Below are 26,698 nucleotides of genomic sequence, written 5' to 3'. Positions count from 1 at the left end.
CCCGTTTTTAAATCAGGTTGGTTGGTTGTTGCCAAGTTTTAGCCAATTAGCCTTTTGATTTGCAAATACTTTTAAGAGAGTGTTTGCTCTGTGGTGCCTTATGAATATATGTTCATTTATCTTGTTTATTTTTAAAAACCTTTTTCTGTATAGATAGATAGGTAGATAATCAGTCAATGCATAAGTAATAAATAGATTTTTTTTTGTCCCAACAGTATATCCTTTCAGGTTCTGATGACTTCAACCTGTACATGTGGAGAATTCCTGCAGATCCAGAAGCAGGTGAGTGTATCCCGAGTGTGAACCTGCTGCTAATGTTGGCTCTATTGACCTCCTGCATGCTGTGCCCTGAAAGGGCAGATCTTTAGCAGTAGAGGAAGATATTTCTCTTTTAATACAAAAAATTTTTTGGAAAGTGACCAAAGTAAATTTTAAAATAAAAATTAGGAGCCAAATTTAGCTATAACCTTCATGCATACCCTTATCTGACATAATCATGCTCAGATTTTTTTCCTCCTAAGAACTTTTCTTTAGACTTCATAGATCTCCTTTATGTCCATTTTCCTCTCTCCTGTTTCACACTTGGAGTATTATTACCTTGCTTTTTACATGCTTTTCCTTTATTATTCATGTGCACATTCCTGCTTATGACTCTACAAACAGTTGGTAGGGCCTCTGCCTTTCTTTTAGCCTCCCTGGTGATGTTAGGTAAAGGGAAACTTTCTTTGTTGATGGACAGATATACTCCCTGGAGTTTGGCTAACCCCAGACATGAGAAAAATTAGGAAGAAATATTTCTGCTTTTGCTCTAGATGTATTCTGAAAAAGAGCCTGCTGCTTTCCATAAATTTGGATCTAGGCCATCTGAGCTTTCAGGCAGTGCGGACCATTCTTCATTCTTTTTTTTTTTTTTTTTTTTTTTTTGCGATACGTGGGCCTCTCACTGTTGTGGCCTCTCCCGTCGCGGAGCACAGGCTCCAGACGCGCAGGCTCAGTGGCCATGGCTCACGGGCCCAGCCGCTCCGCGGCATGTGGGGTCTTCCCAGACCGGGGCACAAACCTGTGTCCCCCGCATCGGCAGATGGACTCTCAATCACTGCACCACCAGGGAACCCTCTTCATTCTTGATAATAGTGTCCTCACGTGCTCAGATGAGTGTTACACTGGTTGCTTCCTACTGGTAGAAAAATGTCTATTTTTTGTTCTCAGGACAGCTCAGTACAGCCGTCTGCTCCAGGTGATACATGGCATCAAACTGGAAAATGGCCATCAGGAAAGTAATAGAGGACTGTGCTGATTATATTACACAAGATGTGTCTAGTGCTCAGAGTTTAGGAAAGTTGTTGGCTTGCCTATTGCTGAATTAACAATATTGTTACCTAACATCTGCCTTTCAAAACTTGTTGAGGCTTACTTTTGGAAACTATCCTGTTGCTGTGGTCTGGTTACTAAACAAGTTACAAAAGACCTTTTTCCCCTTCTGGAATTTGGAAAGCATGAGTGAAGCATCTTACCTTTGAAGCACTACCAGATGGGACAGCAACAGTCTATCTGAACAGAAAGTGATGTTCCAGCACTAGAGATAGTTCTGTTTTAAGTCTCCTACCCCCGTAAGTCCTAGATTGATTAGCTGAGAAATAATCTATGGGCTTAATTGTATCTTTTACCTGATCTTGAAAAGCTTTTCATTATTAAGTCAGTGTGGCTTTTAAAACAGAAAGTGGATCATCCCCTCCCCCAGGACTGTCCTCTGGAATCTTTTTCATGTTTGTATTGAGAGAAGGGGAAAGAATTAGCAGTAGTATTGTAGATTTTTTCACCTCCTGCTGATTTCTGTACTGACTTAGGGTACAGGCCACTGTTAGGGTGTCTTTATATGTAGATGGGTGTGCAATCTCTGGGTTGACAGGGACCCTCATAGCTGATTTAGGATTCCAGTATCAAAACTGGGAAATGGGTGCCTGGACCTTCCAAGGATTGTATAGGCACAGCTGGTTTAAAGGAATCCATTTCTAGATTCTCAGATTCCATGTGTATTGTCCTTTCCCACCTCCCCTTTTCCCTTTGTCCTTCCCCCATTTTACAGAAAAACAAACAAATAAGCAGACAAACAAAAAACACCAGAAAATTGGAAGTACTCCAGAAATTTCTGGCCACTTGAACCTTGGCATGGTGCACTGCCCTTAAGGTGTAAAAACCTCTAAGATGCCAAAAAAGCGGAAGTATCCTTTAATCATAGGGCTATAACCCAACCCTCCACCATCTTCTACCTTATCTTCTTAGGCACTTACAATAAATTGCTCCTTTTTATAATAATTGGTTTTTATAAAACATTAAAAGTATATCTGTTTTGATCAATTGTGTTCCAGTAAGTATTGTAATGGTAACTCAAATCCAATACAGAAATGTTAACACTTAGAGCCTTACAGTCACAGTAAATAAAGAAAATTTTAAGTTTGTAATTATATTTTTATTGGTGAAACTATGATAGATTTTCATTAAAATATATTAGGTTGAAATTTGGGGGGAGGTAGGTAAAGTAGAAATATTATTTCCAGGAGGAAAAGGGAATGATATAAAATTTCTATTAAAAAATAAATTGTAAGACGTCAAATTCCACATAGGATGCAGTAGGTAGCTCCTATTGCAATAAGTACAAAAATCAAATTACAAAAGGCATATTTTTAAAGATGTCAGAGAGCTGTGGTTACAAAGTCTGCGAGGAGAACTGAAGTTCAGAAGAAGGAAGAGCCCTTCCTAACTGAGCAGAAGGTGCTGGCCATGTTCTTTCCTGAGGGCATCTATGTACAGGCTGTAGTTTGGGCTGCCATGGACAGACTCTACCAGGGTCAAAAGAAATTAGAGTTTTCCATGGCCACATGTGTTGATAGGATAGACTGGATTCTAGAGGAACCCCAAACACATGACCAGTCTTCCCTATAGGACATTTGCTGGGTGCTGGGGTTGCCCTGGGAGCTAGGGGGCTAGGCTGGAAAGCAGAATGAAATGCCCACAGTATACAGTGCTTAGGAGACCAAGTTCCCCTAGTGGGAAGGTCCTGCTCCACAGGGCATTTTGAACCTACTTGGGAAAGGATGATAAAGAGGTAAGATTAAAACCTCCAAAGAACAGAATGTTCAGAGCAGAGAACAGAGGTTTGACAGGCTCTCCATCAAAAGTCCAAAAGGACTACACTTGAGGATGGAGCTGGGCCAGAAAGGCCGAGTGTAATATCCTACAATCTCCTGGTACGTAAGTAGGACACGAACTTCCATTAGTGGAAGAGATCTGCAACAAGCATGCCACAGGTCTCGCCTTTGAGACATTTGAAACCAGAAGTAGACTTGGGACTTCCCTGGTGGTCCAGTGGTTGAGAATCTGCCTTCCAATGCAGGGGACGCGGGTTCAGTCCCTGCTCAGAGAACTAAGATCCCACATGCCGTGGGGCAACTAAGCCCACACGCCACAATTAAAGAGCCACCGTGCCACAACTAGAGAGAAGCCCTCGCGCCACAACGAAAGATCCTGCATGCCGCAACGAAGATTGCACATGCCACAGCTAAGAACAGATGCAGCCAAATAAATATTTTTAAAAAAAGAAGAAGTAGACTTATTCAACCCAGTGCTGACCTGGTTCCTTCTGATTGGATTGAGGGTGATCAGCCCCTTCTTTTCTCAAGAGTGGAATGGGTAAATGCATATGGAGGAAACAGCTTTCATCTATTAGTTTGCTAGGGCTGCCATAACAAAATCCCACAGACTGTAAACATCAGAACCATGTTTTCTCACAGTTCTGGAGGCTAGATGTTCAAAATCAAGGTTCTGAGAAGTTCGATTTCTCCTGAGTCCTCTCTCCTTTGGCTTGCAGATGACTGCCTCCTCATTGTGTTCTCACATGGCCTTTTCTCTGTGTACATACATCACTGGTGTCCCTTCCTCTTCTTATGAGGATGTCAGTCTTATTGGATTAGAATCCTTCCCATATGACTTTGTTTAACCTTAATTATCTCCTTAAAGCCCCTCTTTCCAAATAGTCACATTGGGAGTTGGGGCTTCAACATACGAATTTGCAAGAGACACAGTTCAGTCCGTAGCAGTCTCCATGGTTCTTTATCCTCAATGTCCAGCATACAATAAAAAAATTATGAGACATGAAAATGTGGTCAGTAATCAAAAGAAGCCAACCCACAATATTATCTAAATATTGAAGTCAAACAGTCAGAAACTTGAAATGTTGTAAATGTGATAAAGAAAATAGAAATGATGAATGGATAAAATGGATAAAAAGATGGAGAATTTCAACAGAGAATTGGAATCTACCTAGAAAAAAAAATCATGTAGAATTGAAAAATATGTCTAAAACTAAGAATTTTTTGGATTTGTTTAACCTTGAGAGGACAGGCTTGGTGAAGAGAAGACAGGTCAATAAAAGACATTCAAACTGAAGGACGATAAGAATGGAGAATGGAAAAAGCAAAGCAGAGAGTGTAAGAGACAAGTGGGACACAGGTGATCTAACATATGAAATTGGAATCCCAGAAGGATAAGAGAGAGAAAGTGAAGCAGAGCAATATATGAAGAGATAATGACTGAAAGTTTCCAGAACAAATGAAATATGCCAATTCTCAGATTCAAGAAACTCAGTAACCACAAGCGGAATAAATAAATACAACACACCTAGACATATCATGTCAGACTATTGAAAACGAAAGATAATGAGAAAAAGCCCAAAAGCAGTCTGAGAAAATGGACAAATTACCTGTAAGTAAGCAACAATAAGATTGATGGTCAAATTATGGAAGCCAGAATATAGTAGAATGATAACCCTAAAGTGCTTAAAGAATTAAAACCTGCCAACCTAGAATTCTAGGGAACCTAGAATCCAGGGAAAATATCTTTCAAAATTATAGGTAAAATAGAAGACATTTTAGAAAAAAGAAATTATAGAATTTTAATATAATCACTTAGCAGCCCTCAGTGAATTAATGCCTCTAAACATTGAGCATCTACAGCTGTTCACATCACAAAAAGAAAGGCAACTAGACATTAAGAGTCTCCTGATGAAGAGACACGATGGTGCCTAAGGTCTTGCAAAATAAAATAACCCTGAATCTAATGAGACCTCAGGATCCAGCTTTCAATTTGCAGGTAGCACAGAGGACAGAGGAGTGTTCTGTACTATGTTGTGAGGATATAGGTCAAATGATCTGTGTTCTTCAACAAGTATTTACATTTTGATGAGAAAAGGAAGGATGGACAGGAGAAAATCTATTGTATAAGAAACCCAAAAGATACATTAAAACAAAAAACAGGCAAAACTAAAGTATTTAGAAGGGAATTCCCTGGCAGTCCATGGTTAGGACTCCGAGTTTTCACTGCCGAAGGCCCAGGTTCGATCCCTGGTCGGGGAACTAAGATCCCACAAGCTGCACGGTGTGACCCAAGAATAAATAAATAAATAAACTATTTAGGAATGCATACTTGGATGAATAAAATTATTTTTAAAAGCAGGGAAGCGATTAATGTACAAGTCAGGATAATGATTTCTTTAGGGAAGGGAAGGGGCTGTAATAGGAATGAAGCATATAGAGGCCTCTGAATGGCCAGGAAAAATTCCATTTCTTGAGACCTGGGTTATACAGGTGTTCACCTTAAAAAACTTCATTAAGCTATACTTTTTTTTTTTTCGGTACGCGGGCCTCTCACTGCCGCGGCCTCTCCCGCCGCGGAGCACAGGCTCCAGACGTGCAGGCCCAGCGGCCATGGCCCACGGGCCCAGCCGCTCCGCGGCATGCGGGACCCTCCCGGACTAGGGCACAAACCCGCATCCCCCGCATCGTCAGGTGGACTCCCAACCACTGCACCACCAGGGAAGCTCCTAAGCTATACTTTTTATGCTGTTTTCTGTATCCTTTTTATACTCCTTGATGAAAAAAGAAAAAGAAAAAAATTAGTGAATAAACATTGGACAAAGAATAAATCACAAAAGAAAATTTTCTTAAATGAATAAAAATGAAAACATGATATCCCAGCAGAAGCATTCACATGCTGCATGTATTTAGCCCAGATCAGTGGTCTGTAGAATTTTCTGTTCACATACATATCCCCACAATAATTTTTTTTTTGAGTTATAACTTACATATATTAAAGTACACTTTTATTTAGGAATAACTTAAACCCTCTGCTAGGTTGCCCCCCATGATAGGGTGCTTGTTGCCCCAGGGCAACTCCAGTGATTAGAAAGTTCTTATATGTAGGCTCTCTATTTTTAAATGTTGGCAGTTCATAGTTTTTAAAAACATTTAGAAAGGTTCAGCAAGCCAAACATAAAAGGGCTAAATGTGGCCTCGTGTTCTAGCTTTGAATGCTTAGATAACGAAAAATCTGTCAGGAAATTCCTCATCTAATCTACTGCCATTTTGACTTAAACAAATCTGGAAAAGGCTGAGCTCGCGCTCTCTGTTCATGCCAGTTGAAAGTAAGATACTGAGGCAGGCTATGGGAGGAAGCTGGCTTGTTGTTATATGCCTTAATGGCATAATCAGATGACACACAATCTGCATTTATTGAATACCTGCTGTGTGCTTCTCAGTGTGAGCCACAAGCAAGAGCATCTTTTTCTTCTCCATTCTCCTGTTCAGAAAGACTGACAATCACTGGAGAAATTTTTTTGCTACACAAACTCCAAAGAGATGAAGTTTATTTATTATATAAACAACACAGAATTAGCCAGTTGGCTAAGTAATTCACATAGGGCTTCCTCAATCATTTCAAGATGTAAGAACTAATACCCACTGTAAAACTTCCTACCTGGAGGATTAGGCTCAATTTTTTTAGTTGATGTTAAATAATTACTCATTTCTCAAAACCTCTTTAAAAATCAGAGGAAGGAACTGGGGATTTTGCTGTAGCAAAGAAGCCCATCAGAATATATTTTACACCTACGAAGTACGTAGGAGGAGCATCTGTTTCTATGTGATAATTCTGAAGATAAAATAAACAGGCTGGCCATTATCTATAGAGCTAGTATGGTGTATGGGAAGGAGCGTTAGGCTTAAGATCATACCTGGATTCAAGTCTGCAGTACTTCCAGTAACCAAATGATTGAGTGATTCTAGGCAGGTTATATAACAGCAGTTGTCTGAGTCTCAGTTTCTTCTGTAAAATTGCTACCTCCACCCCCCGCCCTACCACCTCATATTGTGGATGACTTAACAGCCTTGGAGGCTTTCTGAAAACTAGGTGCTTTCAAATGTAAGACATTGTTACTGCTGTGTGTAAGATCAATGCCCATAGATCCATAATTTCCAGAGCATTGCTGCCTAGTAACCTAGGTAATAGACGTAATGGGTTTACATTTGGTAGATGTTGGTGTCTCTGGAAAATATTCATACGGCCTTCTCCTTCCCTTTTCCCTAATTCTTGTTGGAAAGGACTTTAGGGTTTTCACTGATAGAATTGCTTCCCCTGAGATATGCCTCTACACTAAGACCTTACTATTTATGGAAAGAAGCAGAATGTAATAGAGTTGGTAGGCCTGGGTTTAAATTCCTGATGCATTCGTCTCTTAGTTGGAGGCTTTGGAAAAATTGTTTTATCTTGCCAAACTTTCTTCATCTGTAAAATAAGAATATTAACAATGCAAACAATAACAACAGTAGTAATGATATCTGCTTTCTTAGGGATATTGTGAGGGTGCTCAGTAGCTACTAAATGTTGCTGTTCCTCATTTTAAAAGCTTTCTCCCTTTTAACTTGCCTCTGAAAAACTCCTTAGAGACCAAGCCATGGTGCTCATCTGGTGCCCTCCTGAATGGTCAGTTGAGATTTTCTTGCATCAGGGCTGCTCTTGACTCATCAGTAGTTTAAGAGGGGGGAAGTTATACGACAGTTTTTTCCCTGAATAGAGGGGAAAACATGCAGCTTCACTGCCAGGTCACTGCAGCCACCCCCCACTGACAGTAGGCTGTTGAAGTCGGCTGGAAACAGCTGTAAATGTATTTCCATGGGCCTGCATACGTGTGCCTACTCCTCTTTCTAGACATGCATTTACTCTCAGTGAGTTAGGCCTGGGCATCTGCTTTTTCCTCCCATGTAATAGGAAGAACAGCTGTTTTTAATTGGCCACAAGTAGTTGGTTGCAAACATATGTGAAGTACAGATGAAAGAAGAACTTAGTGTAATTGACTTTTTTTGTACAATTAAGCATTGCTGTCTGTGGAGCTCTTTGAGCTTTACTGACAGCACTGGCTGTCCCATCTGGCTTTTCTTAACTCTTAAGTGGTTACAGGATCCCCAGGAGGCAGCCACTGCTCTCTCTGTATTGTCAGTACCCTGATTGTATTTCTCTTTATGGTTTGAAACTTGGAGCCCTGGGAGTGTTCACTAGGGCCTTTTGGAATTACTAAGAGGTTGTTTGGACAACTCTTTTAGATATGTGAGGAAAAGAAAGAGTCCCTTGCCCCTCATGGCTCCTCATTAACTCTACCAGTGGAGTCAGGAATGAAATAGATTAATTGCCTGGACAGGTACTTACCAAACCTCCTTTTGGTAGATAACAGCTTTAGCCTTCTGCTTCAAGCCTTGTTCCAGAGGAAATAATGAGATTTACTTTAATTTGTTCACTTACTGAGTATCCTCAGATAAAACATTATGCAAATCCTATGGGTGATTGAAAAATGAATACTTTCTTGCCTTCCAAGAACTTCCAGTCTAAGAGGGATGAGAAAAGGGTATGTGTGTATGGGCACGCTAAATTTAAAAATGGATCCAAAGCCCATAAAAACGATGATTAAGGAGGGCTTGAAGAGGTTCGGGGCATCAGTGAAGCTTTCATGGAATTAGCCTTCAGAGGACTGTGAAGGATAAGTAGGATCTTAGCTACTTTATTTCTCTGCTCTTAACTATAGTCAAAACACAATAAAAGAAACACACAAAGTTGACAGCAGGAAGATGGAGAAAGACACTTGGGTAATCCACATGTTGGATGGTGAAGCCCACTAATGGAGATTGGGTTCTTTCCTGCATGCTTATATTCCGCAGTCTAATACACTCACACCTTTTCGTTCATTCATCAGATACTTGTTGAAAATTTACCATGTACTAGGTAGAGACTATTCTAGAGGCTTAGGATACAGCAGAAGAACAAAAGAGCCCTGCCATCATGGAGCTTACATTCTAGCAGGGGAAACAGACAATTAACAATAGATACAGTAAATTATATAGTATGTTTAAAAGGTTAGAAGTGCTTTGGAAAAAGAAAAAATAGAGCAGAATAAGGGGGATAGAAAGTGGTATGGGAACAGAGTCAGGGAAATGTAATTTTAGATAGGATATTCAGTATAGTCCTCACTGAGGAGGTCACATTTGAACAAAACCTCAAATTGGTGAGAGAGCCTTGCAGAAATCTGGGGTAAGTGCATTTCAGGTAGAACCAGTGTGAAGGTTTTGAAGTGAGAATGTGCCTGAGGGGAGAATAGTAGGGCTTAGTCATAGAGGTAAATGGGGTATAGGGTGTCCAATCATGTAGGCTTTTATTGTGAGTGACGTGGGGAGCCATTAGAGAATTTTGAGCAGAGGATTGACATGATCTGACTTATTTTAACAGCATCACTCTGACTACTGAGTTGAGGGTAGATAGTGGGAGTGGGGCTGCCAACGGTAGAAATGAGGAGAACTAGTAGGATTCTCTCACACAGGTGAGCTGTGGTGGTGGCTTGAACCAAGGTAATAGGGGTTGAAGTCTAGATATATTTTGAAAGTAAAGCCAAAAAAGGGGGAGGGGGTACTTCCCTGGTGGTCCAGTGGCTAAGACTCCACGCTCCCAATGCAAGGGGCCCGGGTTCGATCCCTGGTCGGGGAACTAGATGCCACATGCATGCTGCAACTAAGAAGCCCGCATGCCGCAACTAAAACCTGTCACAGCCTAAATAAATAAAATTTTTTTTTTTAAAGTAAAGCTATCAGGATTTCCTAATAGATTAGATTGGGGGAGAAAGGGAAAGCAGGTAGAGTTTAATATCTCTCTTAAACAACCAGGTAGAGTTGTTGAATAAACACTTTGGATGTTAGAGGTATGGAGGTCTGGAGTTCAAGAAAGACCTGGACTAGAGATAAAAATTTTTTTGATATCATATAGGTAGTATCTAAAGCCACAGACTGGATGAGAACACCAGTGACTGAGATCAGCAGTGAGTGAAGTATAGGTAGTTTAAGAGAAGAGGACCAAAAACTGAGCCCTAAGGCATTCTTATGTTAAGAAGGCAGGGAGGGGACTTCCCTGGTGGTCCAGTGGTTGAGACTCTGCACTTCCACTGCAGGGGACATGGGTTCGATCCCTGGTCGGGGAAATAAGATCCTGCATGCTGCGCTGAGTAGCCCCCAAAAAAAAGCCAGGGAGAAGAGCCAAAAAGGGAAATCAACAAGGAGTCACCAGTGAGGTAGCAGGAAAACCAAAAGAGGGTGATCCTAGGAGGGCAGTGAAAAAAGTGTGCCAAAGGGGAGGCAATTCTGTTGAATCTTGCTAATAAGTCAAATAAGACGAGTTAGGATGGGAACTGAATTAACCATTGGATTCTTTGGTGAATATCACCAAGCCCAAGTCTTATTGCTTAGGGAAGGACTAGGTAATTACAGAGATTTGAAGTCCATTGCATCATGGCAATAACCATTGTTACCTGATTTTTTTACTTCTTTTCCTGCAAAGTAGTACCACTCCTTTATGTCCTTGCTTCCCATCGTGCCCTGTCAGTGTGTTCTGCAGGCTTTTGTTTGCTACTCGAGTCTAGAGCTACCAGATGAAGTTTTCCCATGCTTCCAGCATTTCCTATACCAATATCTGTCTTTTTTTTTTTTTTTTTTTTTTTTTGCGGTACACGGGCCTCTCACTGTTGTGGCCTCTCCTGTTGCAGAGCAACAGGCTCTGGACGCGCAGGCTCAGCGGCCATGGCTCACGGGCGCAGCTACTCTGTGGCATGTGGGATCTTCCCGGACTGGGGCACAAACCTGTGTCCCCTGCATCAGCAGGCGGACTCTCAACCACTGCGCCACCAGGGAAGCCCGGTTATATAGTTCTTGGCAAAAATACTCCCCACCTAACTTTTTCCAACTCGATTCTCCTGTTGATGAGCAGGCTCTGGTTAGATAATGGAGGAGAGGAGGCCCCAAGGTCGTACTGGTATTGGCATCTTGACATTAGCCATTTCAGACTAAAGAAATTTATCTGGTATATACAAATCTCCAGAACTGATAAAACATCTATTCTCTAAAAATCATTGTATGTAAACTGTACAGTAGCAGCTGTATTCAATTACTTGAAGCCTGGAAACCAGGAGAGGGACTATAGAGAACCTCTCTGAAGCCCATTCATTGCTATGATTCTCTGTACGCAGCCTGGGTTACCTTATACAGATGGCAGCAATACTTCCTGTACCTGTTTTCACCTTCTGTCTCTTGGCTCTATTGACTTCCTCTTCATTTTCAGATTTTCTGGGTACACATTTGGGTAGGAAGAAGGAGAAATAATCTCTTATTAAAATTGTTGCCAAGGGACTTCCCTGGTGGCGCAGTGGTTAAGAATCCGCCTGCCAGTGCAGGGGACACGGGTTTGAGCCCTGGTCTGGGAAGATCCCACATGCCGCAGAGCAGCTAAGCCCATGTGCCACAACTACTGACCCTGCACTCTAGAGCCCGCGCACCACAACTACTGAGCCTGCGTGCCTAGAGCCTTGTTGCTCCGCAACAAGAGAAGCCACCACAATGAGAAGCCCACGCACCGCAATGAAGAGTAGCCCCCACTAGCCACAACTAGAGGAAGCCCGTGTGCGACAACAAATACCCAACACAACCAAAAATAAATAAATTTATTTTTTTTTAAAATTGCTGCCAAGAAGAGAAACCAGATGAAGTCACAGTGCTTGAAAGAGCATTAGAAACAGTTTTTCCATGGTTTGAATTTTCAAGCATTGATACCCTTCAGTTATTCCTTAGATATGAAAGTTATCGTAATTGTATTCTAAGTCATCTTTGACAGAAAGATTGGTTTAGTTGATAAACTTTAGTTCTCTGGTAGCTGATTCTTTAAGACATGAGACCTTCTAACTGTCCTCCTTTGGTGGTACTTATTCTAGAATTGCCCTCTCCTGAAACACTATCCATTTAACAATGGATACCTGCTTTAGTTTTACTAAGTTCCTGCTTTAGTTCAGGCATTGCACCCCAGGTTCTGGGTGTGCAAGAGATCCAGTTCTGCTCTCATAGACTATTCAGTGTTGGCAATGTGATGAAATGTCCTGTGCTGATACTGTAGAGCTTGCAATCACAATACCATTGGATAGAATCTTCTTCCCCTCTTTTAAATTTAGGACTTAAAAAGAAAATCAACTTGTACAATGACTGCCAGAAGGATTTAGAAATCAGTTATAACCTTTTGACTCCACCCCTGTTCAAACCTTTTCATCTCTTAAATGCCACTGTTACAGAGGGAACGATATTAGGCATTATAACCAAACAGACTCTGGTTCAAATACTGGCTCTGCCATTTACTAGCTACTTGGAAGAAGTCACTGAAACTCTCTGAGTCACTTAAATTCTTTTTCTTAGAGGCAGAAGGATTAAACAAGAGATTGGTACTAGGTTCAACCGTAAGTTTCTTTGCTAGTGACCACCCCAGTGTGGGTATGAATAGGAGTAGGATGTTGGAAACATAGAATTGAGAAGAGATCCATGAGCAGGACTGCTACTTGTTGAATCAACCATATGTAGAAAAGAAACTCACCCAAAGGAACTCCTTGGGGTGGTGAGATCACTGTATTGAGACAACTGTTTTAGATTCCCATGGATCCCTTTTCCTTAATTCTCTCAAGTTTCTTTGTACTTTGACTAGGCTCAGGTTACCTTCCCCTCCTCCCACTCCACCCTAGGAACCTAGTGCACTCAGGCTGCCTAGGGGTTCCCATCAAGGCAGCCTACCTTTGGTGCTTAAACCTTTCCTGATCCTTTGTCTCCACAAAAACACACCTATGTCCTAGTTACTTTTCTTCTCCTTTATAGTTTATTAACAAACATGATGATGTTGGGCTGAAATATGAATGGCTCTAAATACATTATCCATCCTGAATAATTCAAATATTAATAATGTCAAACATGGGGGAAAATTTAGGCAAAGGGTATTTTTGTCACTCGCAAAGTAGAGTAAGCACCTGGTGCTAGCCAAGTTGGCACCACCAAGGAGCAAATCAGTACAGTCTGAAACCTCTTGCTGTCATAAAAAAAAAGATATGTACACGTCAATAAAGAGGGATATCTTTCATGAGGCAGAAGAGGTGAAGGAGGAATTGTCAGGAGGCCAAAAGCAGAAGACACCTTCTGCAGAACCAGATTATTTCTGGAAAAGGGATGTTGTTCTGGCCGTTTTCCCTCCAGATACTGAGATGAGAAACGTTTGGAATAAATGTTTAAACAAGGTGGAGTTGGGACTGGGATGGAGGCGTGTGGAGCTGAGATAGTGCGTGATGGTACTTTGTGCCCTAGTGGTGCCATGCTCCTGGTAGGGTCTAAGAAGGCACTCATTGCTTAAATAAATGAACACTCATTTGTTTGTGTCTGTATGCATCACATTTTGCCAGTTGGTGTGTACTGAGCTGTTGATGGCTGCTCAGAAGCGACCTTATTCAGAACTTGGGTGCATTTGTTCTGTGTGAATGTGATGCCCTTACCAGTGAAGTTGAACCTTTGAGATTGTCCCGAGTTCATAAATGATGACATTTTCGTCTATAAGTTCTAGGCCTCTGGTACTTTTCGCCATCATTGAAGAAGAAAGCCTACAGGATGGTCCTTAAGATACAGCTTTTCTATCAATGGCCTCCATACATGGTGTATTTAAGGCCCACACTCTCTAATTCTCAATACCTGGGCTCTGCTTATTATGAAAGTGACCCATATCTCCTTTCTTTATCCTTAGTTCTCCCTGCCATCAGAGTGAAGAAGGGATTTTCTCTATTATTTTCCCAGAGGTTTTTGTTTGTTTGCTGTTTTCATTATAGAAAATGAGGGCAACTGGATCAGAGATTTTTTTGCACGTTTAAGTAATTACATGCTTTTGGTTCTGCATGTCCCTGGCTCAGCTGCCACCTGTTCTCAAGCAGTTCAGTCTCATTTTGCTTATGACTGGCCTTTTTTAAGGTAACACTTGGATTCTATCTTGGGGATCAAAACCTTGAGAAATGTTTTAAGTGGCTGTGGCTTCATTGACAATGGAATTGCAGTGGGTGGGCGTGGGCAATGCTTAAAGACTAAATAAAGGCTCTTGGTAAGAGCACATATGCCGAGAGATATTTCATCTTCCTTCTTTCCATAGCATCTTTATCTGTAAGATTAAGCATTCTGCTGGTGGTATAGTTAATAAAATATCTCGGCTCTGGTTCAGAGCTGTTTGTTTGCCATTACTGGAACCTGTTTACTGCCATCTGTTTCGTCATTTGATTTTTGTTTCCTTCTGTCTTCCCAGGTGGCATTGGTAGGGTGGTCAACGGAGCCTTCATGGTGCTGAAAGGGCATCGGTCTATTGTGAACCAGGTCCGATTTAACCCCCACACCTACATGATCTGCTCTTCTGGTGTAGAAAAGATCATCAAGGTGAGGCACCTTACCCTCTTGTCCTTTTAGAGAAATTATTGCAATTCGTAAGTGGAAAAAACTGAATGTATGTAGGACCTCATAGCTAAACATACCGAAGGTCTATCAGAATTCTCAATTGTTTTGACATATTATAAAATATGGAAAACTTGATGTTAAAGAGGGTGGTTTTAAAACCCTCCTTTCAGGGCCATTTTAAAAAATAATCACTAGGTTTTAAAACTAGATACTACCTGTATGCCACTACATTTCCATGGTCTCTGATCTGGAGTCTGATGAATTCTGCTTTCCAAACCCCATCTGGAGGTAAAGAAGCTATCATCCCCAAAGTTACTCTGTGTGCACTTTTCCTTAATTGCCGTCCTCATAACTAAGTGACTACCGGAACCATAGCTCACTTGTCTCAGGACATATCAAAATATCACAACCACATGCATATCAGCCACTGCGTGTGGTTGTGATTGAGGCTAAACACTTGCATCAGCTGCACATTGACTGAATGAACTTAACCCTGCCAAGGAATATTGTTAGAGCTTGCAACTGAGAGACCCAGCCTGGCCTGCATCCACGGAAGGATGGCCCGCTGCCCATCACTCACATTCCAGTTGCTAGTAACCCTTTTCCACATCTCAGAAAATGAGGGTTCAGGGCAAATGACAAATTCTTGAGGACCCTGTAATAACTTGACTATTAAATAAGGATAGATGATATCCCCCCTCCCCAGCAAAACATAAAACTCCTCTTTTTTTTCCCCAAAATGACATTGAAAACCTGAGGGGAGTTTCAGGGGAAAAGTAAAAATTGATTTGTAACAAATTGATAGTTTTCATTTTCTTTCATTCTTTAAAAAAACCCAAAAAACTATACAACTTGTATCTGAGGCAGAGGAAGCTATCAAAAATGTAATGTTGGAGTATGGGTCAATATTTTTATTTGTCCTTATTCCAACTTCCTTTATTTAGATTTTATTGGTCCTGTGGATCAGGGCTGACTTTCAAGATTGCATACATTTATTTACCCATAAATAAACAGGGCTAGAACAGGACTTCTAGATCATTTTTACTGACTTTTCCTTTTGTAGACGATGAGGTTTAAATTGTAAATTTACTGTCTGGGGTTAATTATACAGCTAATTAGTGGTAAGGCTAGCATAGAGCCCTGTTCTTTGTTCTTCCTAGTATACTGCCACATTTACCATGCTAGCGGGAAGACAGCAGGCAGCCTGATGCCCCTGCTGGGTTTGATCATCTCAGTAGTCCTTCACTTGGGCAGTCATTGAATTGCCCCTGTCCCTTGCATTGTTTTCCCTTCTCCTTCAGCCTGTGACTCATGGGTTGGCACAGTAGCATGTCCTCTCTAGGCCCATTGACATCATTCTTTCAGGGAGCTCTGCTTGAGCATCTCCTTTAGAACAGAGATTCCTGCTTGGCTGTACACTCTGGGATGCTTCTGTGCTAAGTCTCCCCGATTATTGTTTAATCAACCGGAGTCCTTACCCGAAAGGTCATAGGTTGGAAACTAGCCAAGTTCTCAGAGAAGAAGGAGAAGAAAATATTTTCTCTGTGAAAATATTCAGACTAAACTATGGAGCTCACTGCTTTCAGGTTCCAGTGAGGTCTGAACATTGCCTCACCAGTAGGCATGTTTAGCCATTTAAAACCTTAAGTCAGTACAGTTAGTACCCTTGGGCAGCCCTTCGAGTCTGTCTCCCATCTGTCAAGTGAGGGCGCTAACAGTGACTTGACACCTAAGAGTGCCTTGTAAGTTACCTGTGCCTGACAATTTCTGACTATTTTAATAAAAGTCACTTTCTTGTTTGCTGTTTCTGAGAGGATCAATGGCTCAAAGAGCATCATTCCACCATATTCTAGTCCAGCCTGCTTTTCTCTCTCCACCTCTCTCTCTACTCACTCCACCTTCCCCCTGACTTGTCCTTTACTGATGCCTTTCTGGCCTGGAGGAGAAGAGTCCCTATTGTCAGGGCCAGCCTCTTCTCACCCATAACAGGTCTTCTATCCCCTTGAATGCCCACACTTAGCAAAAAAGGGGGTTCATTTTGTATAAGAGATAGCAAGATGGAGCAAATGCTGGCATTTTTTTCCTCAAAGACCAATATTCATTTACTCGCCCTGTATTTGTGAACCATACCTACTGTGTGCAATTTGTGCTAGGCCCTGTGAGGAACACAAAGAAAGAAAGGTAATGCAGGTCCCCATGGGAATTGGTGACCCAGTAGGAGAGACAAGAAATAAAGGTAATGAAAAATGCAATAAGTACATAAGAGATAGAAACAGTGCTGTGTGGGGAGGGGGAAATTTTTTTCCCCATCTGGGGTAATCTCAGTGTAGGTAATACTTGAACTAGATTTTGAAGGAAAAAGCCTGCAAAAGAAAAGAAAGGAGTAAGATGGGAGGACCATTCTAAGGAGAGAGAATGGACATTTAATTATTTCACTGAATCAATAAATATTTATTGATCACCTACTGCATTCCAGGCGGTGTGTTCATGAATAAATGCTCAGAAGCAGCAAAGTGTAGGACCAGTTTAGAAAATGATCATTTGGCCAAAGTAAAGAGCACAGAAAGGGAGGGCTAAGATGTAAGGCAGGGATGGTAGGCCAGAGGTGGGCCCAGGAAGTCTTGGAATCCGGATTAGAGAGTGTGGAGCATCCCTGAATAACAGCTTAAGTCTCTATCTGTGTAGTTTTTCTTGGTAGGTGGGCAAATGTCTAAATTTAGTGTGATAGCACAAAGAGAGAAGAGGGCTTAGAGATGCTACATCAAGCATGTCATGGTCACCTGTGTAGATCAGAACACTTGTTACTTAAATTGCTTTCCATTTCGATGATGCTTTGAATAAGAATTGAACTGCATCCTTTTCCTCAGCAGCCTCTTGTGCTAAACTTTTCACTGGGCTTGAAGAGAAAGCTGCTCATCCCTCCTACTTTTCTCATCCCTCCTACTTTGCCCCCCCATGAAGAGAAACATCTAGCCACACTTAACATGCAACAGGAAGTGGTGTTTTCATTGCTTCACTTCTGAGTTGTTGACTTTCAGTGTAAGAAAAATAACAAACAATTTCACAAATGTTTGAAATTGATATTTTAGGGATGAGGAAGGACTAACATAATCGGGATGGTCAATGCTTCTGCTGTTCAAAAGTCTCTTTGAGGATGAGTCTCAGACCTTCTAGTTGAGGTATTCAGTTGCCAAGCGGAGGAGGAAGCACCACAGTTATTGGTGCTTTGGTATACGTTATATCATTTTATCATTCTCATTTCTACAGCTGAGAAAGAGGTTTCAAGGATGAAGTCATTTGCTCTGGGCCACGTGAAGTGTTGAGGCTCGGGTTCCTACCTGTTCTCCTAGTTCCCACAGCGCTGTGTGGCAAGTCCCTTGAGGACTGAAGACTCGCCGTCTGGGACAGGGGTTTTGTTTTGCTCTGAATCTTAGGATTGCATGAGACCCATCTAATTTCACTGTTTAGATAAGGAAGCTGAGCTTCACCCACGGTCACCAGCGAAGTAGAGCTGTGTGGGAACCCACATTCAAGACTCTTGCCTCCTGATCCAGCGTTGTTTTGTTCCATTACTCCAAGCTTCAGGAATGAAAGTCTACCTCAGCTTAATACATTCCAGAGCGCATATAAATGCCAACTTTCAGTATTTTGATTTTCATTCCTGAAGTGAAGATATAGGAGGCTGGGTAGTAGATTAAAATCTAGGCTTGTTGGATAGTTGGGCCAGCAAGAATCTCACCATTAACATTTTGTGATTCTGTTAAATTCTGAGTTTCTGGGAAGTACATATAGATTTCATATTATGCAACATGGTTAGTAACATTTTCCATTTTTAAACTGGGGGCGTGAGAACTTTAGCCCAGAATATAGACTAAGACCCCAAAACACCCTAAAGGCTTTGCCTATTGGACCCCTCAGTCTCTCTCTTTTTTAATTAATTAATTAATTAATTAATTAATTGGCTGTGCTGAGTCTTAGTTGCAGCAGGCGGGATCTTTGTTCCCACATGCGGGGTCTTTAGTTGTGGCATGTGAACTCTTAGTTGCAGCATGTGGGATCTAGGTCCCTGACCAGGGATCAAACCCGGGCCCCCTGCATTGGGAGCGTGGAGTTTTAGCTACTGGACCACCAGGGAAGTCCCCCCCTCAGTTTTTTTCTAAGCCACCAAACTTTTATTCCCAGAGACACCTGTTGGCAGAGATAGTCATTTACAGCTTGGGCCATTGCTGAAGGCCGGGTCTAAATGTTTCCCGAAAATTGAGTCTCACAAAGAATTTGAGAATTGCTTCAGGCTAAGCCTTTATTTTCTGCTACTTATTTTATGCTAACTGTATTCCAGTGTTTCTTAAAAGTTGGTCCCCCCATTTACCCCTTGAGTACTAAGTAAAAGTGCAGAGCCCTGGTAACCTATCCATGACTTACTGAATCAGAATCTCTAAGGGTGGGGCTCAGGAGTCAGCTTTTTTTTTTTAAGATAAAACACCTTTATTTATTTATTTATTTATTTATTTTTGGCTGCATTGGGTCTTCATTGCTGCGTGTAGGCTTCCTCTAGTTGCGGCGAGCAAGTGCTACTGTTCGTTGTAGCGCTCGGGCTTCTCGTTGCGGTGGCTTCTCTTTGTTGTGGAGCACGGGCTCTAGGCGCGCGGGCTTCAGTAGTTGTGGATCGCAGGCTCTAGAGCACAGGCTCAGTACTTGTGGCACACGGGCTTAGTTGCTCCATGGTGGCATATTCCCAGACCAGGGATCAAACCCATGTCCCCTGCATTGGCAGGCAGATTCTTAACTACTGCGCCACCAGGCATGTCCCAGGAGTCAGCATTTTAATTATTCTTCAGGTAATTCACGTGCATGCCAAAGTTTGAGAACCACTGCCTTAAAACTCCCCTGGGTAAGTTTATGAAGCTGGAGATGGGAGAACACCTGAGGAGTTGTGGGCAGGGAACAAAGTTGAAGGAGGAATGAATCTGAGTTGGGAACTGGTGAAGACACTTAGCCTAGAAGATTTCTTCAGCCCCTCTTGAACTGGGGATCCTCCAAAGAAACACTGTCTCCCAGGAGATCAAAGTAAATCACGGAAGGAAAGGGCCTCAGGAACAGTGCTTACAAGAAGGCAAATTTGTCCTTGGACAGCTTTGCCGAAACAAAGCCATTGTCTTGATAGAGGATAGGGGATGAGGAGCCACTGTTTTCTGGGTTGGGTGCTATCTAAATATAGACACCAGCCTGTCAAGGCAAGAAAATCATCTGGAATTGCATCTGAGTTGCCATGACTACCAGCTGATGTAACTGAGCTTCTCTGTGCTGCTCTGGACCAGTCTGGCAGTCAGGTGAAGCTCATCGTTCTCATTTGCAGTGACAGCTTAATTACCTTGGATATCGTTTTTGCATAACTTATTCAACTTGTAAAGTTGGGCTTTTACATTCAGACAGACCTTAGTTTGAATCCTAGTTCTGCCACCTTTTGGCTATGCGCCCATGTCTCTGACCATGGAGTGGAAGGGTATTAAGGGATGGGTCTGTGGTCTTGGAAGGTGTGTCCTACCTATTCCTGCAGCTAACAGAAGAGTTGGGGAGCAAGCCAGCAGCTCCCTGGTTAAGAGAACCCAGATTCCTGGGTAATTGATGCCTGCACGTCCAAGAGGGAACTGCAGTGTAGGCAGCTGGCTATTCTTATCAAGCTCCAGTAAGCAATTCCCATTAGTTTAAAATAGAAATGTTGCAGTTGGGGAGAAGTAGAGTTATAGGCTGAAATATTAACTGTCGCAGAGGACTGACTGCTGGGTCTCTTTTCACTTTGGAAAAGTGGTACCTCTCCAGTCTTCTGAGACCTTTGAACACATTGGCCCATCTTCAAGTCATCCTCTGTGCTCTGAGATTATGAAGGGGGTTATTGTAGTTTCCAAGCTACTAATAGAGGCTAAAGGGAAGAGGGGTAGTGGCAGACAGGGTGTGTGTTTATCCTGGGCCTAGAGACAGGACTTGGGTCTCCTGAAACTAGGCTAATGCTGTGTCCTAGACCGTGCTTTGTCCCACATTTGAATCTGGAAGCTTCCATTTTCATATGTGGCCCACGTAATCCAGTCTGGATTATATTTTTAGAGTTGGTTACCAAGTCCTGGCTCAGTGACGGGGAGGGTCTGGGGAAGATCTGCCTTAGTGTTCTTTATGGCCGACAGCTTTAGAATACATTCTAATCAGCCCTCATTGGTTTTGTTTTCGCCTTCTGTGCAGATCTGGAGCCCATACAAGCAGCCAGGATGTACCGGAGATCTGGATGGTCGGATTGAGGATGATTCTCGCTGTCTCTATACCCACGAAGAGTACATCAGCCTTGTCCTGAACAGTGGGAGTGGCCTGTCCCACGACTACGCCAACCAGTCTGTGCAGGAAGACCCCCGGATGATGGCCTTCTTTGACTCCCTAGTGCGTCGCGAGATCGAGGGCTGGAGCTCCGACTCAGACAGCGACCTCAGCGAAAGCACCATCCTCCAGCTGCACGCAGGGGTCAGTGAGCGTTCGGGCTACACCGACTCCGAGTCCTCGGCCTCGCTGCCCCGCTCCCCTCCGCCCACAGTGGATGAGTCTGCTGACAGCGCCTTCCACCTGGGGCCCCTGCGGGTCACTGCCACAAATGTGGTGGCTTCAACTCCGCCACCGCCCACATGCGAGGATGCCACCACTCGCCAGCAGCGCCTGTCTGCCCTGCGGCGCTACCAGGACAAACGCCTCCTGGCTCTTTCCAACGAGTCCGATTCAGAAGAGAATGCCTGTGAGGTTGAACTGGACACAGATCTCTTCCCCCGGCCACGGTCTCCCAGCCCTGAAGACGAGTCCAGCAGCTCCGGCAGCCCCAGCAGCTCCGAGGATGAGGAGGAGCTGAATGAACGGCGAGCGTCCACCCGGCAGCGGAACGCCATGCGGCGCCGGCAGAAGATGCCTCGAGAGGAGAGGCCTGGTGCCCCGACCAAGCCCACTGACACCTGCATTGGAGAAGACAACTATGATTACCCCCAGATCAAAGTAGATGACCTCTCTTCTTCCCCCACCTCCTCTCCTGAGCGGAGCACGTCCACTCTGGAGATTCAGCCAAGCCGAGCATCGCCAACTTCCGACATAGAGTCAGTTGAGCGCAAGATTTATAAAGCTTACAAGTGGCTCCGCTACTCCTATATCTCCTACTCAAATAACAAAGAGGGAGAGAGCTCGCTTGTGTCTGGGGAGGCAGATGAAGGGAGAGCAGGAACCAGCCACAAAGACAACCCAGCCCCTTCTTCCAGTAAGGAAGCCTGTCTAAACACGACCATGGCCCAGAGGAGCCAGGACCTGCCCCCCGCAGGCCACAGCAAGGACGCTTTTAAAGAAGGGACTTCTGCCATAAATCCCAGCAATGGCCCAGGCCATGAGCCCAGCGGTCACCCTTGGGCTGAGGCACCAGAGGACACCTCTCAGGACACGAGTAACACTGGTGGCGCTGTAGAACACTCTTTTGAGACCAAGAAGCTCAATGGAAAGGCCCTGAGCAAGGCCCTGAGCAGCCGGGCTGAGGAGCCACCCTCCCCTCCTGTCCCCAAGGCATCTGGCTCTGCTCTCAGCAGCGGGTCTGGCAACTGTCTGAGGACCCAGTCTGATGACAGTGAGGAGAGGAGCCTCGAAACCATCTGTGCCAACCACAACAATGGGCGCTTACACCCCCGGCCCCCTCATCCCCACAGCAATGGGCAGAGCTTTGGGGAGCTGGAGGCGGTGGCCTGCTCGTCCCCAGGACGTTCGGACACTGATCATGATAACTTGTCCCTGACAGCGATGCTCCTACACAAAGATTGTTGTGGGTCTGAAATGGCCTGTGAGACCCCCAGTGCTGGAACGAGAGAGGACCCCACTGACCCCCCAGACACAGACAGCAGCAGGGCTGTTCATGGCCATAGTGGCCTCAAAAGGCACCGAATCGAATTGGAAGACACAGATTCGGAGAATTCCTCCTCAGAGAAGAAATTAAAAACATGATAAATACAAAGGGAAAACAAAAAGCTATGAAAAGTAGCTTTATAAAAATTTTTAAATCCTGTTTAGTGAACACAGAGGAAAGGAGAAATAGTATTAAAGGCACATAAAACCAGGGCCTGAAGCTTTGTGTCTGATGCTGCTCCCTTCTATTCAACAATGGGTCTGATGTTTAGCTGGCCACTGGCTGTGCTGTGTTAAGAAAGGGAAACAAATCCAAGTGACTCCTTTCTAGTAAGACTTGAGCACAGTGTACCTGTGCACATTCTGTTAAAGTAGATCCTCGTTGAGATGTTTGACTTGTTCTTGTGTGTGTGCGCTGGCATGTGTGAGCTCATTGTCTCAGACTTTTCTTTCTTTTCTCCATCAGAAAGGATCTATGGATCTGTATTTTCTGCCATCTCACCCCATTTACATGCCATAGGTGTTCTGGTCTTAATAATGAGTGCCTGCTAAATCAGGTTGTGTTGCCAGTGAGTAGTGGATTTATGCGGAAAGAATGGAGACGAGAATGGAAATAGGCCTTCAGCCCACTGGCTGTGCTGGAAAGGAAAGCATGGTTCCTTTCTTAAAGAAATCTTCCATGTTTTCTCAGTAGCACTTCTTCATTGATCATTTAATGTAGATGTACTAAAAGTGGAGGGTTTTAATGCTAATGAGAGGTTAGCACTTAAGATCAGATTTGAGAGAACGTAGATAGACCCCTGATAAATTTCACTGGTTGCAAATTGAGCGATGGCGCAATACCATACTGTAGGGAGGCCATAAAATATAACTAGTTGTGGGTAACACTTTAACAAGTTAGGTGCTAGTTCCTATGAGGCACTCAGAAAGCCAGCAGGCTCTTCCTGACTCCTGTGGTGGCATCTAGGCATATTGAAAGAAGGGGAAAGACAGCTCTCAAGAGATTTGTGCTCAGACTACTAAAGTGAATGTTACAGGTGCGTTAATGAAGAAGTATAGGAAAGAGCAGAGTATGGTACTGCCTTCATTTAGTTCAACCCAAAATGGTCAGAATTGGTGGAACTGGCATCTTCCCTCAGGCTTGCCGCTGTCCACAGAGACTGTGGTGTTCTGACTGGATCTTGCAGAGCAGGAGGCATCTCGAAGTAACAGATTCTTATTGAGTAGGTCTGTTAGGAGGCAGAGAGTATGGAGAGAGGAGTCAGTGGCTCTGTTTCATTAAGGTAGGTAAAGATTGAGAGAGGAAAAGACCAGGAGCTTTTCAGCATTGCAGTGGTGGTCATACTCACTTGGTTATTAATGAAGGCCTGTACAAGACGGGAAGACCTAGGATGACAGATACCTTGTTGGCGTGGATGTCATGAAAAGGCAGGAGAATACTGGGAAGAAATGAGGGAGAGAGAGAACACTACAACTTTCTTGAGCACGAAGGTGCTAGACAATTAGGAGACCAGCGGCACTGGCTTAGAGAGGACCTAGCATGTGACTGGTGTGGCCTCACTGATCCAGCGTTCTTTTTAGGGAAGGACCTGTCCTACTGGAACTGGGACCAAGGGGAGACAGCCTGTGGAGGATGATGACTTGGGTGAATTTAGTCACTGGGGGAAGGGGGGTTATTTATAAAGGAAGGTTGTTGATCTAAGCCAAAAGGAGATATCACCTTGCTAAGCTTTGTTAAAAGCAAGACGTGCCTGGTGTGTGTGATGTGACTTGGGTGTAACAACATTGGCTTAGGAGAAGGAGACCAAGGAGTGTGAGTAGCAGTGGGGATGCTTACAAGTTAACAACTGTAATCTCACCGGGGAGTGGGAAAGTGATTCTGTAACCATTAGAATTACTTTAATCTGTAATCAAAACGGTTCTATGATTTGTCTTTGACTATTCACAGATAATTGTAAATTCTGGTTTTATAAGCCCAAGTCATTTTACATTTGCTTTTCCAAAATTTATTAAATTGGAATTTTTTAATCCTTTATATACAAAAAAAAAAAAAAAGATACAATCACTCAGTGTGTGTTTCTCTTCCCCTTCCTAGTCAGCATTCCCCTTCCCAATCTTTTTGTTTTATATTATTTAATCTAGTCCGTAGCTAGCCACTTCTGACTTCTCTGAGGACAATCCGCATATCTTTCTGGAGAAGAAGTAAAGTTCCGCTGGGAACTAGCCACTTGGTAGTTACTGTTCCCAAATGCAGAACTTGGTCTTTTCATGTTAAGAGCCGTTATCTCATTTGGGTACTCAAAAGAGAAGTCAAAGTTCATTCTGGTTCAGCTTTAGTGTCCAAGAAAGACATTTTTAGCAAGGATGGCTTCGATCCTTGGGAGACATCCCAGGTTCAGCTTGCCAAGAGATAGGCCCCGCAGCATACCCACAGAAGCAGGCTGAGGAATGCTTGTCTCTGTAGCCATTCCACTCTCATTTCCAGAAATCTCCTTTCTGATCATGGAGATATCAGAAGTGGTAGTTCCTGCCACTACCACTTTCAGGGTCCCTTCGCCTAAACTTGGCAGGAACTACCACTTCCAGGGTCCCTTCGCCTAAACTTGAGACGCCAACTTTGGAGGCACATTTAATCCTCAGATTCTTCCATGATAGGTATTTTTACTAACAGGGCAGATGGCACTGATTAGGTTATGAGCTATTCAAAAGTGCCTCTTACGGTTTTTTTCCTGCATCCTGTACATAAAATTTTAAGTGGCTGGTCCAGATTTATAAAACCTTCCCTCCACTTTATTTTCCACCTGGTTTTGTAAATGATTCCCATGTCTCTAGGACAACAGGTAAATGAGTTAAATGAGTAGTGGGCTTGGGGCAAAAGAAGGTTGCAACTGCGCTTGATTTACTAAGCCCGGAGTCCCTTGTTTGTCAAGGTGCCTTCCTCTGCTGAAGCCTTACCTCCTCACAAGCCCCGCCTCTCTCCCGGCAACGCTAGCTCTTCCTTTGTGTATATGCAAATAAACCTATTATTCACTTCTAATGGCTTCCTCTTCTCTTCCAGGGAAGACTTGGTTGCTTAGACACCCCTCCTCCTTCATTTCTTTCCTGTTTTAATTCTTGCCTAATTGAAAACTTGATTCAGAGCCACACTGAAGACTAGAAGAAAAACTGTGGTGCACTACATCTATGCCAATGATCATTGTCACTTCTAGGTGTTGGGACAAAGGTTACATTGGGGCAACAACATTTGGGGTAGGAGGAGGTACCTAACTGGTCTCCTTCACCAGACTTAGACGGACTCAGGATAGTGAAATCCTGGAATTGACTCTTATTAGCTGGAACTGAGGGAATGATGCAGTGAAATGACATTACAAACAGCCTCCAAAGAATTATGTTTTCTCATGTTTCCAAATATCAAGTTGCTTTTCCTGTCCTGTCCCAGACATGCATTGCAAACTTTTTTTCTTAACAGAAAAAAAAACCCACCTTATATATATATCCTGTCTGTAAAGCTGCCTCCTTCAGTTAACTGAAAAATTCTTGCCAAGCAAGACTCTTGTGAGGAAAATCTATGCTTCCAAAGGAAGACTGTCCTTCCCTTAGGACCTAAGCAAGACGATGTGCCAGCGTTGAAATACTAAGGTGAGGTAAGGCTCGGTGAGTCCAGACTTGCCCACAGCAGCAGGATAAGGGCTTCGGACAAGCTGTGTGGTTTCTCTCAGGTGGGGTATTTCAGTCTAAGCGCTCATTTGTCCTTGAGCACTCATACTAGAGTAAAAATAACATTAAGTGGCTTGGAAGTAAATTTGAAATTCTTCAAAGAACAGAGTGCTTCCCACATGCAGCAGAAGAAAGATGTATATGAGAAGAAAATCTAAGCCATCTGCACCCTGATTGCAATTCACTGTTAGTACAAAGGTGATAAGATGCTTCTCAGAATGGAGGCTGACAGGCAAAGATAAACTTCACTGGGGCCAGCACTAATGTGGCCAGGGACAACAGGAGGAGTTGCTCAGTTCTGTTCACTCAACAGAGTTTACTTGAGCTGTGCAGAAGGGTCCTGCAGTGCTTATCTACAAGACAGTCACGTTGTAAGGAAATCAGATATCTAGTATTTCGTATTACTAAAATTGGGAAGTGAC

The 26,698-nt window shown here is 43.2% G+C and overlaps 1 protein-coding gene across 2 annotated transcripts in view; it reads left to right on the top strand.

Moving 5' to 3' along the window:
* Positions 1–26,037, top strand: part of DCAF5 (DDB1 and CUL4 associated factor 5) — a 100,127-nt gene extending 74,090 nt beyond the window's left edge. For both annotated transcript variants that reach the window (XM_032623679.1, XM_032623678.1), the window contains exons 7-9: positions 216–282; positions 14,506–14,633; positions 20,886–26,037. In XM_032623679.1, the coding sequence (XP_032479570.1) occupies positions 216–282; positions 14,506–14,633; positions 20,886–22,658 (1,968 nt within the window). In that variant the 3' untranslated portion in view covers positions 22,659–26,037. The remainder of the gene's footprint in view (positions 1–215; positions 283–14,505; positions 14,634–20,885) is intronic.
* Positions 26,038–26,698: the final 661 nt, after the last annotated feature.

Source organism: Phocoena sinus, chromosome 2, assembly GCF_008692025.1.
Source record: "Phocoena sinus isolate mPhoSin1 chromosome 2, mPhoSin1.pri, whole genome shotgun sequence".
In the NCBI taxonomy this organism is placed as follows: domain Eukaryota; kingdom Metazoa; phylum Chordata; class Mammalia; order Artiodactyla; family Phocoenidae; genus Phocoena; species Phocoena sinus.
The sequence above is the reverse complement of the archived record's forward strand: the minus strand, read 5'-3'. Positions and strand labels throughout refer to the sequence as shown.